A 15,579-nucleotide genomic window follows, 5' to 3' on the forward strand; every position below is an offset into this window, starting at 1 on the left:
GGACCCTGCAGCCTGATCTGCTAGGCACTGGGGAGGATTGCACCCCACCTCTTGCGGAGTCAGACCCAGGCTGCCACTTGGCCTGGCACTGGCAGAGCAACAAGCAGTGGTCAAAACAGGAGCCTCAAGGATCACCCTCTCCAGCTGAAAACAAACCAGGACTGCTCCAAGAAATGCAAAAAGGAAAAAATAAATAAAAGTAGTGCTAGGCTGCCCCCTGACTTGCCTGTGCATCATTGAGCAGATATTTAGTTAATCAGGATTTTTAAAGGGGAAAGAATGATTGTAAGCGGTTTAGTCATGCTGGCCACATGACCCAGAAAGCTGTCTGTGGACAAACCCTGGCTCCCTCGGCCTGAAAGCGAGATGAGCAATGCAACCCCAAAGTAGCCTTTGACTGGACTTAACCGTCAAGGTGTACTTTACCTTTTCTTTACCTTTATTTGACACAGAGGGGGAAACCTACAAACAACAGTCCAAAAGCATACCTTCCAAATTATCTCCGATGAAAATAGGTACGTCCTATTCCATAATAATCATTTTACTATTAATACCCTGCCCATCTGACAGGTTGCCCTAGCGATTCTGGGCAGCTTCCAACATATAGAAAAACTTAATAAAACATTTTAAAAACCTTCTCTACACAGGGCTGCCTTCAGATGGCTCGGGGGTTGGCTAACTCCATACCCTCCAACATTTCTCTGGCGAAAATAGGGACATCCTAAGGAAAAGCAGGACATTCCGGAATCAAATGAGAAATTGGGATGGCTTCTGTAAATCCAGGACTGTCCTTGGAAAATAGGGACACTTGGAGAGTCTGCAAAAAGAGCACAGGGAGTTCTGTATATCTGGGAGAATTTTAAAAGCAAGTGGTCCTCACTGACCTGGTGCAAAAGATCTAGTCATCCGGAGGAGCCCTGGCTGCCTAGAAAAACCACTATAGCCCCACACACCCTTACCTGGGGATAAGGCCCACTGAACTCAGTACTGCTTTGTTCAAAGTAGACACTTAGCAATGTTCTAGATGCAAGTCAGCAGCATCAGACGAATCCACTCAGCTAGGCCAACACTGCCGACAGGCCCTGTGCTCCGATCTCCTAGGCGCTGGTGTCGATTGCACCCCGCGTCTTTCAGAATCAGGCCCAGGCTGCCACCTGGCCCCGCACTGGAGGCAGCTACAAGCAGTGGTCAAAACAAGAGCCTCAGAGATGGCCATCTCCAGCATGAAACAAAACAGGACTGCTCTAAGAAAATGCACAAAGGAAAACAGAAGCAGCAGCGCTACGCTGCCCTGGTGGGCCACCTCCTTACCTGCTTGTGATTGGCCGAGAGGATAGCCAGCCAATCAGGATTTTGAAACCAAAAGAGAATGATTAATGGATTTTTCCCATTTTCTTCTCACTTCCCTCTGTGGCTCCCTAGCCTCATACTGTACAGCCCCCCAATTTACATAATTTTCACCTGGGACCCCGTTGGAAAATCCTGGGGCCCCTGTTGGGAAACACTGATGTAGAGAAACAGGATAAAGAGTGTTGGGTGTGTTGGTTTTTTAAAAGTTGAAAGTCCTTAAGGGAGGAATTGGGAACCTTTGGCTCTCCAAATGCTTCTGAAAAAAGTCCCATCAGCTCCAGCAAACATGGACCGTCAACAGAAAGGATGTTCGGATTCAGCAACTTCTGGGAGGGAGCCAGGCATCCCTACACCTGTCTTATGGGGGAAAAGAGGTCCTTGTGAGCATTCTACTCAGGTGGCAGAATAAGATACCCATCACAACTCTTTCCTCTCCCTTCCACAAGCAGAATCCAGAAATAATTGTGCTGCAGGATAACAGGTGAACATTTACTGGACAAGGGTCTTAGAACATGTTTGGGAGCCCGAACAGTAAGTTGGGTGTTGGGTGTCAGTTCCCCAACAGGCTTAAGCACCTCCCCCCTCTCGTACACAGCCCTCCTGTGTAGGCTCAGTTCCCAAAGCACCTGGCTCCTCCTATTCTTCTTGTAAGTTGTTGGGGACAGAGAGGAGGTTCAGATCCATGCCACTCCATCCATTCTGTCCTGTACACTGCTTTGCAAGCATTGCAGTTAGGCAGACTAGGACTCTCCCCCAATGCAATAAATCGCAACCAGCACACAGCAGACCTCTTCAGCCTTTTGTTTCCGTGACATGCAGTTGTTCACCCCTCGCCCAATCCAACAAGAGACCTCCCTGGCCAGAAAAAAAGGGAAACCAAGGCAGGTAACTCATAGCCAATGGGTCCATTCTTTGATGGCTTCCTATGGTCATCTGGTTGGCAAGCATGAGAACAGAATCCTGGACTACATGGGCCTTTGCTTCGAACCAACAGGGGTCTTCGAATGTTCCTTTGTCCAGGAGAAATTACAAAGTGCTTCCTAGTGATCTCATTGACGGTACACCAACAATAATTCACACCTTCGCTAGCTATGGATTAAGGAGAAAAGGATCCGTACCCACAGATGTCATCATCTCACGAATCTCCTCCATGACTTCCTCGTACAGAGCTCTCTGGCCCGGATCCAGCAAGGCCCATTCCTCGTTGGTGAAATGCACAGACACCTCATCAAAGCTCACCAATCCCTGGAAGAAGAAAACCATTCCCTTCTTTGTAAGCACTCCAAGGCAACGTGTTGTCATATAATACTTCTAATACCATAGCTGTCAACTTTTCCTTTTTTTGCGAGGAATCCTATTCGGAATAAGGGAATTTCCCTTAAAAAAAGGGAATCGTTGACAACTATGTCTAGGTATCTAGAGCCCGTGTAAGAGATCTCTCTCAGGGCATCTCTATCGGTCGGGGGAAGCAGAGCCCAAGCAGAATACTGTATATTGATGGTAAAGCGGCTGGTAAGTCTGATCTTTATTAAGGGAAATAAAGTGTTGCAACATGGTCTCCACTCACCACACGCAGGAGGGAGGAGAACCCCGAAGCCCCTATAAAGACTTTTGAAATCGCCCCCGCCTCCTGCCCAAGACCAGGCCCCAAAACATCATACATACATTCCTCCTCCTCCTCCTTCCTCCGTCTCTCCTTCCCCGCATCTGACCTGGAGGCGACAGGAGAGGCAGCCTCCCCGGCGGAGAAAGAACGGGAGAAGCTCCTCCGCAAGGAAGAAGAGGAAGGGAGATGCCCCTCCACGTCGTCCCACAGGAAGGAAGGACAGGCCCGGGACAGGAAGCGGAAGCTCCACCTCCTCTCGCGCACTACTCCCCTTCCGCTCTAGGAATCTCGGCTCTGTGGTTTCGTCTTAACCCTTGCAGAGCCGAGCGGGAGGAACCTCTTGCCTGCTCCGGGCGAATAGCGAGGAGAGGAGTAGAAGCCCTGCAGGATCAGGCCCCGAGTACAGGATCCTCTCCTCCAGCAGGTGCCCCATGCAGGATGCAGTGACCATTGAGAGCCATAGCATGTGCCTCCTTTTCCCCAGGACTGGGAGTCAAGGTGGCTTTCAGATAAAACAGGAAAACTAACATAATCCTTAAAAAGTAATTCTACTCTAATAAAGATATATACATAGAAAAAAACTATTAAAAATAGCTAATAATCCATAGAAAGAAGTAACAAGGGTGTCATCTCTCTTGGACCTGGTCCAAACCTACAGAGAGATGCTGAATTATTATTATTATTATTATTATTATTATTATTATTATTATTAAATTTGTATACTGCCCTATACCCGCAGATCTCAGGGCAGTTCATAAAATAAAGTCACAATATGAAAACAGAAGATACACTATCAAAACAAAAAACTACCCAATAACTCACCCCCCAAAAAAGCAACAACCCAAGTACAGTGGTACTTTGAGTTACATATGCTTCAGGTTACAGACACTTCAGGTTACAGACTCCACTAACCCAGAAATAGTACCTCGGGTTAAGAACTTTGCTTCAGGATGAGAACAGAAATTGTGCTCCGGCGGAGAGGCAGCAGCAGGAGGCCGCATTAGCTAAAGTAGTGCTTCAGGTTAAGAACAGTTTCAGGTTAAGAATAGACCTCCGGAACGAATTAAGTACTTAACCCGAGGTACCACTGTACTGGGATCTTTGTGAGGAAGTGACCATTTCCAGGTAGAAAGTGACCCTGTCCTCCTGGGGTTCATGCTGAGCGGAGTCAGAGATGCACTCTAGACTTTAAGAAGGTTGATTTCCAGCAAGTGACATCTAGAAACCCCCCCCCCAAAAAAAGGTCACATATTTGAAGCAGAGCCAGTTTGGCCAGAACCCATGGACATTCTCTTTACCATTGTTGCAAAACTGCTAGGCTGATTGAAAACTCACATGCAGCAACAGAGAAAATAAAGAGTTCCTTTATTTGTAACCGGCAGCAAAGTGGCTCAGAATACTCAGCCTCCAGCAACAGGTTCCAGGGGCTTTTATACCCTTTGGCCTTTCAGCATCTAGCATTGAATATTCATATACTGCAGCAAAATTTAACCAATCATTTGGGGCAGCACCCTTCCTTTATTCCTTATAAGCTTACTTCCTGTTACAGTTAGGTAGTTGTGCTGGTCTGCCATAGTCGAAACAAAATAAAAAACAATTTCCTTCTAGTAGCACCTTAGAGACCAACTAATAACAAACTTAGTTCGTCTCTAAGGTGCTACTGGAAGGAATTTAAAAAAATATTGTTTAAGCTTATGTTATGTACTGAGTTGAATAGGATCCAAAAGGCAGCAGTCTGATTGGTCCTAGACCAATAGGATCCAAAAGGCAGCAGTCTGATTGGTCCTAGACCAATAGGATCCAAAAGGCAGCAGTCTGATTGGTCCTAGAACAATAGGATTCAGAATGCAGCAGTCTGATTGGTCCTAGAACAATGCAGCAGTATGATTGGTTGGCAGGAACTACCCAATCATGCTCCAGATAGAAGTGAATCCACAACCTGATTGGCTTACAGTAGAATTCCGGAATTAGCCAATCATGTGCAGCCCATTATGTAAATAATGTATATAAAGCAGATACTTTGAGGGGACATTCATTCATTCCTCCTCACCACTATGAGCTGAATAAAGAGCGTGAAATCACTTTGCGACTCTGAGTATATTTCAGCTTACTTCCTGTTATTGCAAAGAGCTCAGCATTGCACAGAAACTGCTAGGCACTCTGCAATTTCCATATAAGGCTTCTTCTCCTTTTCTTGCTTTCAGCGTTTCGGGGATATTGCAATGTAAGCTTAAGCAATGGGGTGGGTTTGCTTAGCCCGGATTTGCAAATCTGTCCCTGGACAAATTCCGTCCCCGGAATGTCCCCAGATTTGCAAATCTGTCCCCGGGAAACGTGGCAGCGGCAGGCTCAGCAGCTGGGAGCCAGCCTGGTAGCGCAGTTGGCTTTGGCTGGCTTCAGGAGCTGCTCACTGTCCACTGCCATGGCGCCTGCCATTTTTCCTTGCTGGAACTTCCGGCGAGGAAAAATGGCGGGCGCCATGGCAGCCAACTGCGCTACCAGGCTGACTCTGGGCTGCTGACTGCTGCTGCCGCCGCCGCCACTGCCGAAGGGGAACCAGGGACGTCCGGCGGTATAGATCTCCTGTCCCCTTCCCCCTTTGACTGATGGGGGAAACTCGGGAGTTGTGGGTGGTTGGCCGTTGCCCAGTTTTTTTAAAAAAACTCTGCGCATTTATGTTTCACAGGGTGTGAAAGAAGGGCTTTGCACCTTTATACAATATTCATGTGTGCTGGGGCCCAGGGTCTTTTGCCTCACCACCCCCACTACTGACTCCCTGTTGCTACTCAGCTTCAAAAAAAAAAAAGTGTCCCCGGATTCATTGGAAAAAATCTGGTAACCATAGGTTTGCTGCCTATGTGTCTGACTGCTCAACAGGATGTGGCTGCCACACCATTTATATTAATATTATGTTTATGGCCTGTGTTTTTTCCAGGACTGGAAGTCAATGCAGCTTACCGATAAAATAGAAAAAGAAGTGATTAAACTCCAAGAGGGTTAATATATATATGGATATAAAGAACTATTAAAAGTATTGATATTAACAGTAATAAAATGACAGCAACACTAGCTCTTTCCTCAAAAACAGCCAGTTCCCAGAAGCTTGTGGCCATATGGAGATCTTCACCTGCTGGCAGCCAATATGGCTTCTCTAGGGCAGGAGGTCTAGGACTAGCCTCATACTCTGTAAATGGGCCTCATCCTCTTTTAAAGCCACCATGTTTCCTGTGGGAGCACATTCCATAATTCACGTTCTGTATGAAGAAGCAGTATCTTATCTCCTCAAGTTCTGGAGTTAATGACTGGGGGACAGAAACGCTTTTCTGTCCACTTTTTCTATCGGATGCATTATTTTAAATTGTAACACATATAAAATCATAATAAAACATCAAACATTAAAAAGCTCCTGATACAGGAGCTTTTTAATGTTTTATTATGTATTATTATTATTTATTGAGATGTCTTCTAAAAGTTGTGTAGTTCTTTATCTCCTTGACATTTGGTGGGAGGGCGTTCCCCAGGGTTTGGTTTGACTAATATCTACAATGAACAGCGTAGGAACAATAAAATTCAAGTAAAATCAGCTTAGGCCCTTAAAATCTCCAGTTTCCTTAGGGAAAATCCATTAAAATTATTACACAGATGCGTAAGTGCAAATTACGGAATGCTAATTGCAAGGAATGTTTTATGTGCCAAAGGAAATAAAACTATGTATTTGTAAATTTAACTCTACTCAGGAAAACAATCTGCAGCATAGCAACCATAAGGAACGTTTCCGTGTTTTGCAGCTTCTGGATAGACCTGAGAAACAAATGTCAGATCCTATGGGAAGGATGCAGAAGAACAAAGATGTGTAGGAAAACGAAAATGGGGAAGTAGGCACCCCACCTGGGAATAAGCAAGAATATTAAACAATAAAATTATATACACATATATATATGTAATTATATATGTGTTTGTGCACACATGCTACAAAAGCAGGATCTGATTCAAGTTGCTTATTATTATTATTTATTAACATTGTGTTGATGATCCAAAGCCCCCCAAAGCTTCAAGCCCAAGGGATTGACTGTCTCGGACACACAGCCCAAAAATTAAAATGGGACCTTGGCTAGCAGCACATGGGATAAATCCCCATATGGGATAAATCCACGTCTTCTTTTGTAACTACACGCTAAAGCATGTCTACAGAGAGCATACTGTGAACTGAATGTAAGTAAACTATTCATTACTTATAAGGAAGATTCTTGTGTCTTTATTCTTTTAGGCAGGAATCAAAGGGGTCTTACCAGGAATATACTCCAATCTGGGCACGCCAGATTGGATAGCGTAACTACAGAGATTCATATGAATCTGCAAACTAGCTTCTTGCTGTGTAAAAGGGGAATGAGCTCTGCTATATGTAAACCACTAGCGTGAGTGTGGAAGGATAATATATAATCAATATAGCCTCTCCTACTATCCACAGCATTCCCACACACATACCCCTCAAGTGCTTTTGCCTGGCTGGAATAGGTCCCTAAATTGTGTTGGTGCCCCTTGTATGCCAAGATGGACGCAAGTGGGAGTAGAATTCTCTGGCTTGTTTTGTGGCTGGAATGCAAAACTCACATCACTTTCGTCTCTGGACTGGTTTTATTTAACAAAAATCGTATAACTGTAGTAAAACCTCTTGGTGGGTTTCAAGAAATATCAATAGTATCAATGAAAACAGTTCAAAACAACGGAAAACATTTACAGATCACTGAAATTAAGAGTGAAAAGGATTCAACGACATCAATATCTACGTGTCTGGATAGGCTTGCCTAAATAAAATTGTTTTAAGCAGGAGCGAAACAGAGTACAGCAAAGGCATCTGTCTGGTGTCAATAGGCAGGGAGTTCCAATGTGTAGATGCTGCTGCACTGAAATATTGATTTTTCACAACTGAGGATTATGTGGCACTGGTAACAGCGCCCATTCTGAAGACCGAAGCAGTCCTGTGGGCTTATATCAGAAAGGCAACCCTGCCTACAAGGGAACACACTTTCTCCCTGCATGCCTCGCACTGCGAGGGCACCATTCTCCCGCTTAAGGTAGTGTGACACAATAGTGCATAAAATAAGACCACAAGAGCCATCAGGTTGTTCTGAAACAACAGTCTGGGATAACACCTAAAATCATATACAGTACACATAACCAATTATCTGATAAGAATAATTTAACGTAGCAAATAATTTAAAAAAACAGCACCCATGCAGTGCAACACCTGCAAATATAGAATCAATATTATTAGATATAATAAATGCTATTAGATACATATATTTGCCATTATTTGTAAACTGTTTTCCAGCATCAGATATTCAAGCCAAAAAGTGGCTGTAGATACAGATATGTAATGAAGACCACTCTAGAAGACCTAAAGGTCAAAAAGCATTTGACGCCAAGTAGTGTTTTGATACGTTGCATATATTTGGCTAAATTGTTTTATTAGGTTTATTAATTCCATGTTTATTATTTATTGTTACCTATGAACTACCGGTACTTTAAATCGCTCTTACCAAACACTTGGTTACGTGCATATGGTTTTAGTTCTGATGCCGATCCATTTCATCACAAGAGTCTTCCATGCATTTTGCGATCGGGTCTGGTGTTCAAAACCTCCCACCTCGTGGCCCACCTCCCTTTGTTCCCCCTCCTCCCCACCGTTGCTGGCCTAAGCTTCTTGGCTTGAGGGGAGACAAGAGATTTGGCAGAGGACTTTGCCCTTACTCCTGGCACGAGGTTGCCACCCATTTGCCCTTGCTCCCCGACGGCTGGGACTTGGCTTCCTGTGCTCCTAGCACGATGGACGGGTGCTGCCTCTGCAGGTGCAAGCGCAGGCTGCTGGTACTATAATGTGCTGCGTCTCTGCCCCTGCTCATGACCCGCCTGCAGTGGCTGCAGACGGCGGTGCTGGGATCCACTCCCACCTCAAAGTGGTCCCACACGATGCTCTGCCGCTTCTGTGGTGAATCAGGCTGGCTGCCTTCGGTCTGGGGGGTCAGCGCCACCCCAGGAGCAGTGGGGGAACCGTGGGAGGCACCCCCTTGCGTCACTGGTGGGGTGTGTTCCTGCTGCTCCTGCTCCACAGGGCTCCAGAAAGCACTTCTGTCTAGGGAAGAGGAGTGGAACAGATCTTCACCTTCAATCAATCTGAGGGCATCTAATACAGACACTTCCTCAGATAAGCTGGGGCTGGGCTCTCTCCCTTCACTCACTAAAGTGGACAACTCTGCAAGACTGCTGCTGCCAGGGCCTCCTGCCTCCTCAAACAAGACCCCGGCAGTAGGAGAAGGCTTGTCCCCGCGACCAGAAGATTCAGGAAAGTTAGGAATCGGGATAGGTGGCTGATGTTGCCCAACACAAGCAGTACTAGGAGGAAGATGGACTAATACGACTGGGGGCAAATCAGTCTGGCCTGTGTTGCTGCAGCCGTTGCTACTGCCAGCCGTTCTGCCTTGGGTAGGCCTAGTAATAAGGTCGCAACTGTGAGGAAAGACCTTTCCACGCTTGAAAGTTTTATGTGGCTTTTCCCCCGTGTGGATTTTTTGATGAGAAGTAAGAGCTCTTTTCTCTGTGAAGCACTTTCCACACTCCAAGCATTTGTGTGGCTTCTCCCCCGTGTGACTTCTTCGGTGAGTAGTGAGATGCGCTTTCTGACTGAAGCCCTTTCCACACTCCAAGCATGTGTGCGGTTTCTCCCCAGTGTGAATTCTCTGATGAGTAGTGAGATGGGTCTTTCGTAAGAAGCTCTTTCCACACTCCAGGCATTTGTGTAGCTTCTCCCCCGTGTGAATTCTTTGGTGAATAGTGAGATCTGCTTTCTGACAGAAACTCTTTCCACATTCTGGGCATTTATGCGGTTTCTCCCCCGTATGAATTCTCTGATGGGAAGTGAGCCTTCTCTTCTGCATGAAGCTTTTTCCACACTCCAAGCATTTATGTGGTTTCTCCCCCTTGTGGATTCTCTGATGGAAAGTAAGGTAAGCCCTCTGACCGAAGCTCTTTCCACACTCCAAACATTTAAATGGCTTTTCTCCTGTGTGAATTCTTTGATGACTAGTGAGATTTATTTTCTGACAAAAGTCCTTTCCACATTCCAAGCATTTATATGGTTTCTTCCCTGTGTGTGTCCTTTGATGGGTAGTTAGGGCAGAACTGTGTCGAAAGGTCTTTCCACATTCCAAGCATTTATATGGTTTCTCCCCTGTATGGATCCTTTGATGGGTAGTTAGGGCCGAACTGTGACGAAAGCTCTTTCCACATTTCAAGCATTTATGTGGTCTTTCCCTTGTGTGAATTCTTTGATGAGAAATGAGACTTATCTTCTGACAGAAGCTCTTTCCGCATTCCAAGCATTTATACGGTTTTTTGCCTGTGTGGATCCTTTGATGAGTAATAAGGGCAGAACTGTATCGAAAGTCCTTTCCACAATCCAAGCATTTATGCGGTTTCTCCTGTGTGTGAACTCTTTGATGGGTAGCGAGAAGTGTCTTCTGACAGAAGCCCTTTCCACATCCCAAGCATTTAAATGGTTTCACCCCTACATGGATCCTTTTATGGGTAATGAGGTCCGAACTTTGACAAAAGCTCTTTCCACACTCTAAACATTTGTATGGTTTCTTTCCTGTGTGGATTTTGTAATGGGTTCTGTAACAGTTCTCCTCCATGACTTCTTTATACAGAGCTTTCTGGTCAGGATTCAGCAGATCCCACTCCTCCTCGGTAAAATACACAGAAAACTCCTCAAACAACCCTAGACCCTGAAAGAAAGGAAAATAGTTGCTACTTTATAGATAACTAGGAGCAGTGTCTATGCTCATTCCACTCATGAATTCCCTTCCCATTCGCCCCCATTAACTCCCTAGAGCTTCTCCTTCTAATCTCAAGCAACTACTAAGTTAGCTATAGTGTGCAACTACTGTTGCACAAAAAGCACCTGATGATCGTCTTCCAAAGCAACTACTCTATTCCAAACTTAAAAATGGAAAGCGCAATGCTGGTGGTCAACAAAAGAGGTTTAAAGACTCTCTCAAGGCAAATCTTAAGAAATGTAGTATAAATGACAACAACTGGGAAACAGTGGCCTGTGAGCGCTCCAGTTGGAGAACAGCCTTTACCAAAGGTATCATGGACATTGAAGTCATCCAAACTCAGAACAAAAGGGGGGGAAATGATAAGAGGAAGGCACACTTGGCAAACCCTCACTGTGATCAACTACCGCCCGGAGACCTATGTCCCCACTGTGGAAGGACTTGTGGATCCAGAATTGGCCTCCACAATCACTTACAGACTCACTGTTCTTATTCCCAAAAGAAGAAGACAAAAAACACTCTCATGGTAATTTCCTGTATCTTCCTCCTCCCACGTTGCAACTGTTAAGCACCCTTTCCAGCTTCTGTCCAATTATGAAGCCACCATCACTTCCTGTTCTTCTGATCCTTTCATGCCCTTTATTTCACCATCAATTCCCTTTCCACTCCCTCATTTATTGCAACTCCTTTTGCACCCCTGTCTTCAACTTCACTTTCCCCCTTCCCCCCTCCTTCCTATGTTTCTCAACTCTCTCTTACACACTCCCATGTCCATGCCTTATCCCTTCTTCTATTGTGCAGCCCCCTTTGTGCGCACACCCCATGCTAAAATGTGTTACTGCATTTTTAAGATGGATAGAATCTTAAGAGCAAACCAGTCAGTTAGCTTGTTCAGTTAGAAAAATTTAGTTCAGATGAAGGATGTTGAACATATATGGGTGGGTTGGTTTTTTTTTTTTTAATTCTTCTAAATAGCTACACTGAATCTGGAATGCATGGTAAAGGTAAAGGGACCCCTGACCATTAGGTCCAGTCGTGGCCGACTCTGGGGTTGCAGCGCTCATCTCACTTTATTGGCCGAGGGAGCCGGCGTACAGCTTCTGGGTCATGTGGCCAGCATGACTAAGCCGCTTCTGGCGAACCAGAGCAGCGCACGGAAACGTCGTTTACCTTCCCACCGGAGTGGTACCTATTTATCTACTTGCACTTCGTGCTTTCAAACTGCTAGGTTGGCAGAAGCTGGGACTGAAGAACGGGAGCTCACCCCGTCATGGGGATTTGAACCGCCGACATTTTGATCGGCAAGCCCTAGGCTCTGTGGTTTAACCCACAGCGCCACCCACATCCCACGGAATGCATGATGCCAGGAGTGAAATACATTGTTTGAAGGTACTATGGAATATTTGAGGGCTTCACATCTTTTATCTCTTTCACATGAGGCAGCTGTAGAATGGAAAAGGGAGAAGTTTAAAAGAGCCAGCTTTTTTCATTCAGGGTCTCCCCCTTCTCACCGTACTCAAACAACAGCAGAAGTTTGAGTAAAGTGGGTGTCGAGGGACAGACAAAAAAAGGGGGGGAGGGTTTAAACAGGCAGAGGTTTGAGTAAAGCACTGATGGAAAGACAAAGAGCAGTTGGTCCTTTAAAAAACCCAAACCAGTTTTAACAAGGAGAAATATCAATGATGGGGACAACACAGACGCTGACACCAAAAAAGCTAACACAACAAATCTGTTCCCAACTCCCTTCTTGCTGTATTTGAATTATTCTCTAAAGTGCCACCTCCCCCGCCCTCAGTGTTACTTTCTGCTCACTCTGCTGTTTAAAACTGCCATTTTCCTGTGTGTCCTCTGCTTCCACTTTACTGAAAGCTCTGTTGTTTAAAACCATCATTCTCCTCTCTGTCCCTCCACCCCCAGCTTTACTCAAACTTCTGTCATTGTTTCCCCCGCCTCTTTCAGTGTCTCTTCCTTCTTGCTGTACTCAAACTTCTCCCTCTCCCATTCTTCAGCTGCCTCATGTGAGAGAGAAGAGATAAAGGATGTGGAGAGGAAGAAGAAGAGGAGTTTGGATTTGATATCCCGCTTTATCACTCCCCGAAGGAGTCTCAAAGCGGCTAACATTCTCCTTTCCGTTCCTCCCCCACAACAAACACTCTGTGAGGTGAGTGGGGCTGAGAGACTTCAGAGAAATGTGACTGGCCCAAGGTCACCCAGCAGCTGCATGTGGAGGAGCGGGGAAGCGAACCCGGTTCACCAGATTATGAGTCTACCACTCTTAACCACTACACCACACTGGCTCCTTCAAATATCCCACAGTTCTGTACTCAAACCTCTACTATTGTTAAAAACCACAATTTTCCTCACAGTAGTATTCCATCCCTGCTTTACTCAAACCTCTGTCATTGTTTACAAATACCCCACTCAGCGTCCTTCACTTCTTGCCCCCATACCAGGGCCAGTACTGTTGTGCAACTTGCCTTCTCTTTTGTTCCCTTAATGGACTACCAAAACCCGTAACATTCTCCAAAGAAAGATTATTATTATCCTGAGGAACTTAAACATTCTTTAATGGTATTCACAGCCTCCTAGGCAGGCTGCTTTGAAAGAAGAAAAGAGGAGGAGAGAAATCTGTTTAGGGGCGAGGAGAAGAATAAGGTCCCTAGTGGTTCCAAGCCTCTTTCAACAATGATCGATCCACCTACCTGATCCAGTTCCACAGTAGCTGCTTCTTGACCATCGCAAAAAGGAGAAGCCCGAGGAGGTCTTGCCAGCCTCATTTCATCACCTGTGAAAGACAATCATAAGTGCGAAGCCTTATGGTTTCAGTTCTGGTTTTAAGCACTGGTTTAAGCACTGGTTTAAGTTCTCAAGTATTGGATGCCAATTCACTTTTGAACCAAGCTTCCAAAGAACAAAAACACAACCCAAGAATTCATAGCATAATCAATAGAAGGAGATGAAGTTAGTCTTTACCCAGTGAGGTGGCATGTCTGTCTATTTCCTGAACATTATCCCTTTGCAAGAGATTGTGTTTGGTCTCTGACAGAACCTTCTCCGGTGCAGAGAAATCTTCAGACACTTCTGCAAATGGACCCTTTACCTGAAATAACAATAAAGGGATCAAAGACAGAGAAAGGGGAGAAGGATTAGTAAAGGCACAATAGAAATAAAAGGTATTGGTAGTTAGGACATTCCTACGTGGATGAATCCCAGAAAAGGTTTGACAGTTACAGAGAACGTTAGCCCACCTTCCCTCAGATTCTGAGCCCCTTGGAAGTACCAGGACAAAACTGTATTTTACCTGATGCTCTGCCTGCTTCTTGTCGTTGGCCTGGCTCAGGAGGAAACCTTCGGCCAGGGCCACTGCCTGGCAACAGGTCTCTGCTCCACATTCCCTTACCCAGCTCTCAATTTCTTCTGGGAGGATGGTCAGGAACTGCTCCAGAATCACCAGGTCCAGGATCTGATTCTTTGTGTGTTGCTCTGGTTTCAACCACTGACAGCAGAGATGGTGGAGTTGGCTGCAAACCTCTCGGGGCCCTTTGGCCTCTTGGTGGCAGAACTGTCTGAAACGCTGGCGCTGCACATCTGAGCCGAGCGTGTCCTCCTTCCCCAGGACCTTCTGCACTGTTCTTTCCCAGAATTCCCTGGGGCTGCCAGCCTGGTTTGTACAAGGACTTCTTCCTGCTTCGTGGGCAGCTGAATCTTCCTTTTCCATCCTTGATCTCTATTCTAAGGAAGTCTCTGACTGGGCCCAAAAGACCTCTCCCTGTTCTGCTAGAGGCTGTCCAAAATGGAGGTTCTACCAAGTCCTGCAAAATGAACAAATGGTTTGGTGAGTGAATTATACCTTTCTGGAGAGGAAGATTTCCCCTGGAAATGTAGATGAGTCTGAATATCAACCAGGACATCCCCCAGAAGTAAAGGCAGTTAAATGCTAAGACCCAGAGAAAAATGAGACTTGTTGGCGAGTTTCCTTGAAGTATTTGTTCTGGTTGAGACTCAGAAGATCCCTCCCAGTGGCCTGTCCTCTACAACTAAGAAGAGCCTGGCTGCTGGGTCAAGACAAAGATCCATTTAGTGCAGCCTCTTGTTCTCACAGTGAAGAAGAAGAAGAGTTTGGATTTGATATCCCGCTTTATCACTACCCGAAGGAGTCTCAAAGCGGCTAACATTCTCCTTTCCCTTCCTCCCCGCCAACAAACACTCTGTGAAATGAGTGAGGCTGAGAGACTTCAGAGAAGTGTGACTAGCCCAAGGTCACCCGGCAGCTGCATGTGGAGGAGCGGGGAAGCGAACCCGGTTCCCCAGATTACAAGTCTACCACTCTTAACCACTACACCACACTGGCTCTCTCCAATGGGAAGCCTGCAAGCAGCACATAAGCAACCGGTATCTAGAGGCATCCAAGCCCTGGCACTGGAGGTGATACAGCTTTATACAATCATAGAATTACAGAGTTGGAAGGGACCCTGAGGATTGTCTCGTCCAACCCCCTGCAATGCAGGAATATGCAGCTGTCCTGTACAGGGATCAAACTGGCAACCTTGGTCAACTGTCAACTTTCAACCGTCAACTGTCATGAAGCTTAGTTTAAAGAAAAGCAGCCATGACGCTGACACAAAACCCCACACAAGAACTGAAGCATTGCCACCCCACCCCACCCCACTCACCGTGCCCCTCCCCCTCTTCCCCCCTTTTCTTCCTACCCTAACATTGTATACAACACTAATGCCTCACAACAAATGAAACTGATCTGTACAAAACCCAACTTGAAAAAAGAAACAA

At 45.8% G+C, this 15,579-nt stretch overlaps 1 protein-coding gene across 1 annotated transcript in view; it reads right to left on the reverse strand.

Annotated features, from left to right (window-relative positions):
• The window catches only part of LOC128408830 (uncharacterized), a 46,546-nt gene extending 31,547 nt beyond the window's left edge, over window positions 1-14,999 (reverse strand). The window contains exons 1-6 of the mRNA XM_053378852.1: window positions 14,093-14,999; window positions 13,765-13,891; window positions 13,494-13,576; window positions 8,708-10,740; window positions 3,016-3,211; window positions 2,469-2,595 (exon numbers count right to left, since the gene is read on the reverse strand). Of these exons, the coding sequence (XP_053234827.1) occupies window positions 2,469-2,595; window positions 3,016-3,211; window positions 8,708-10,740; window positions 13,494-13,576; window positions 13,765-13,891; window positions 14,093-14,509 (2,983 nt within the window). The 5' untranslated portion in view covers window positions 14,510-14,999. The remainder of the gene's footprint in view (window positions 1-2,468; window positions 2,596-3,015; window positions 3,212-8,707; window positions 10,741-13,493; window positions 13,577-13,764; window positions 13,892-14,092) is intronic.
• Window positions 15,000-15,579: the final 580 nt, after the last annotated feature.

Source organism: Podarcis raffonei, chromosome 2, assembly GCF_027172205.1.
Source record: "Podarcis raffonei isolate rPodRaf1 chromosome 2, rPodRaf1.pri, whole genome shotgun sequence".
Taxonomy (NCBI): Eukaryota; Metazoa; Chordata; class Lepidosauria; order Squamata; family Lacertidae; genus Podarcis; species Podarcis raffonei.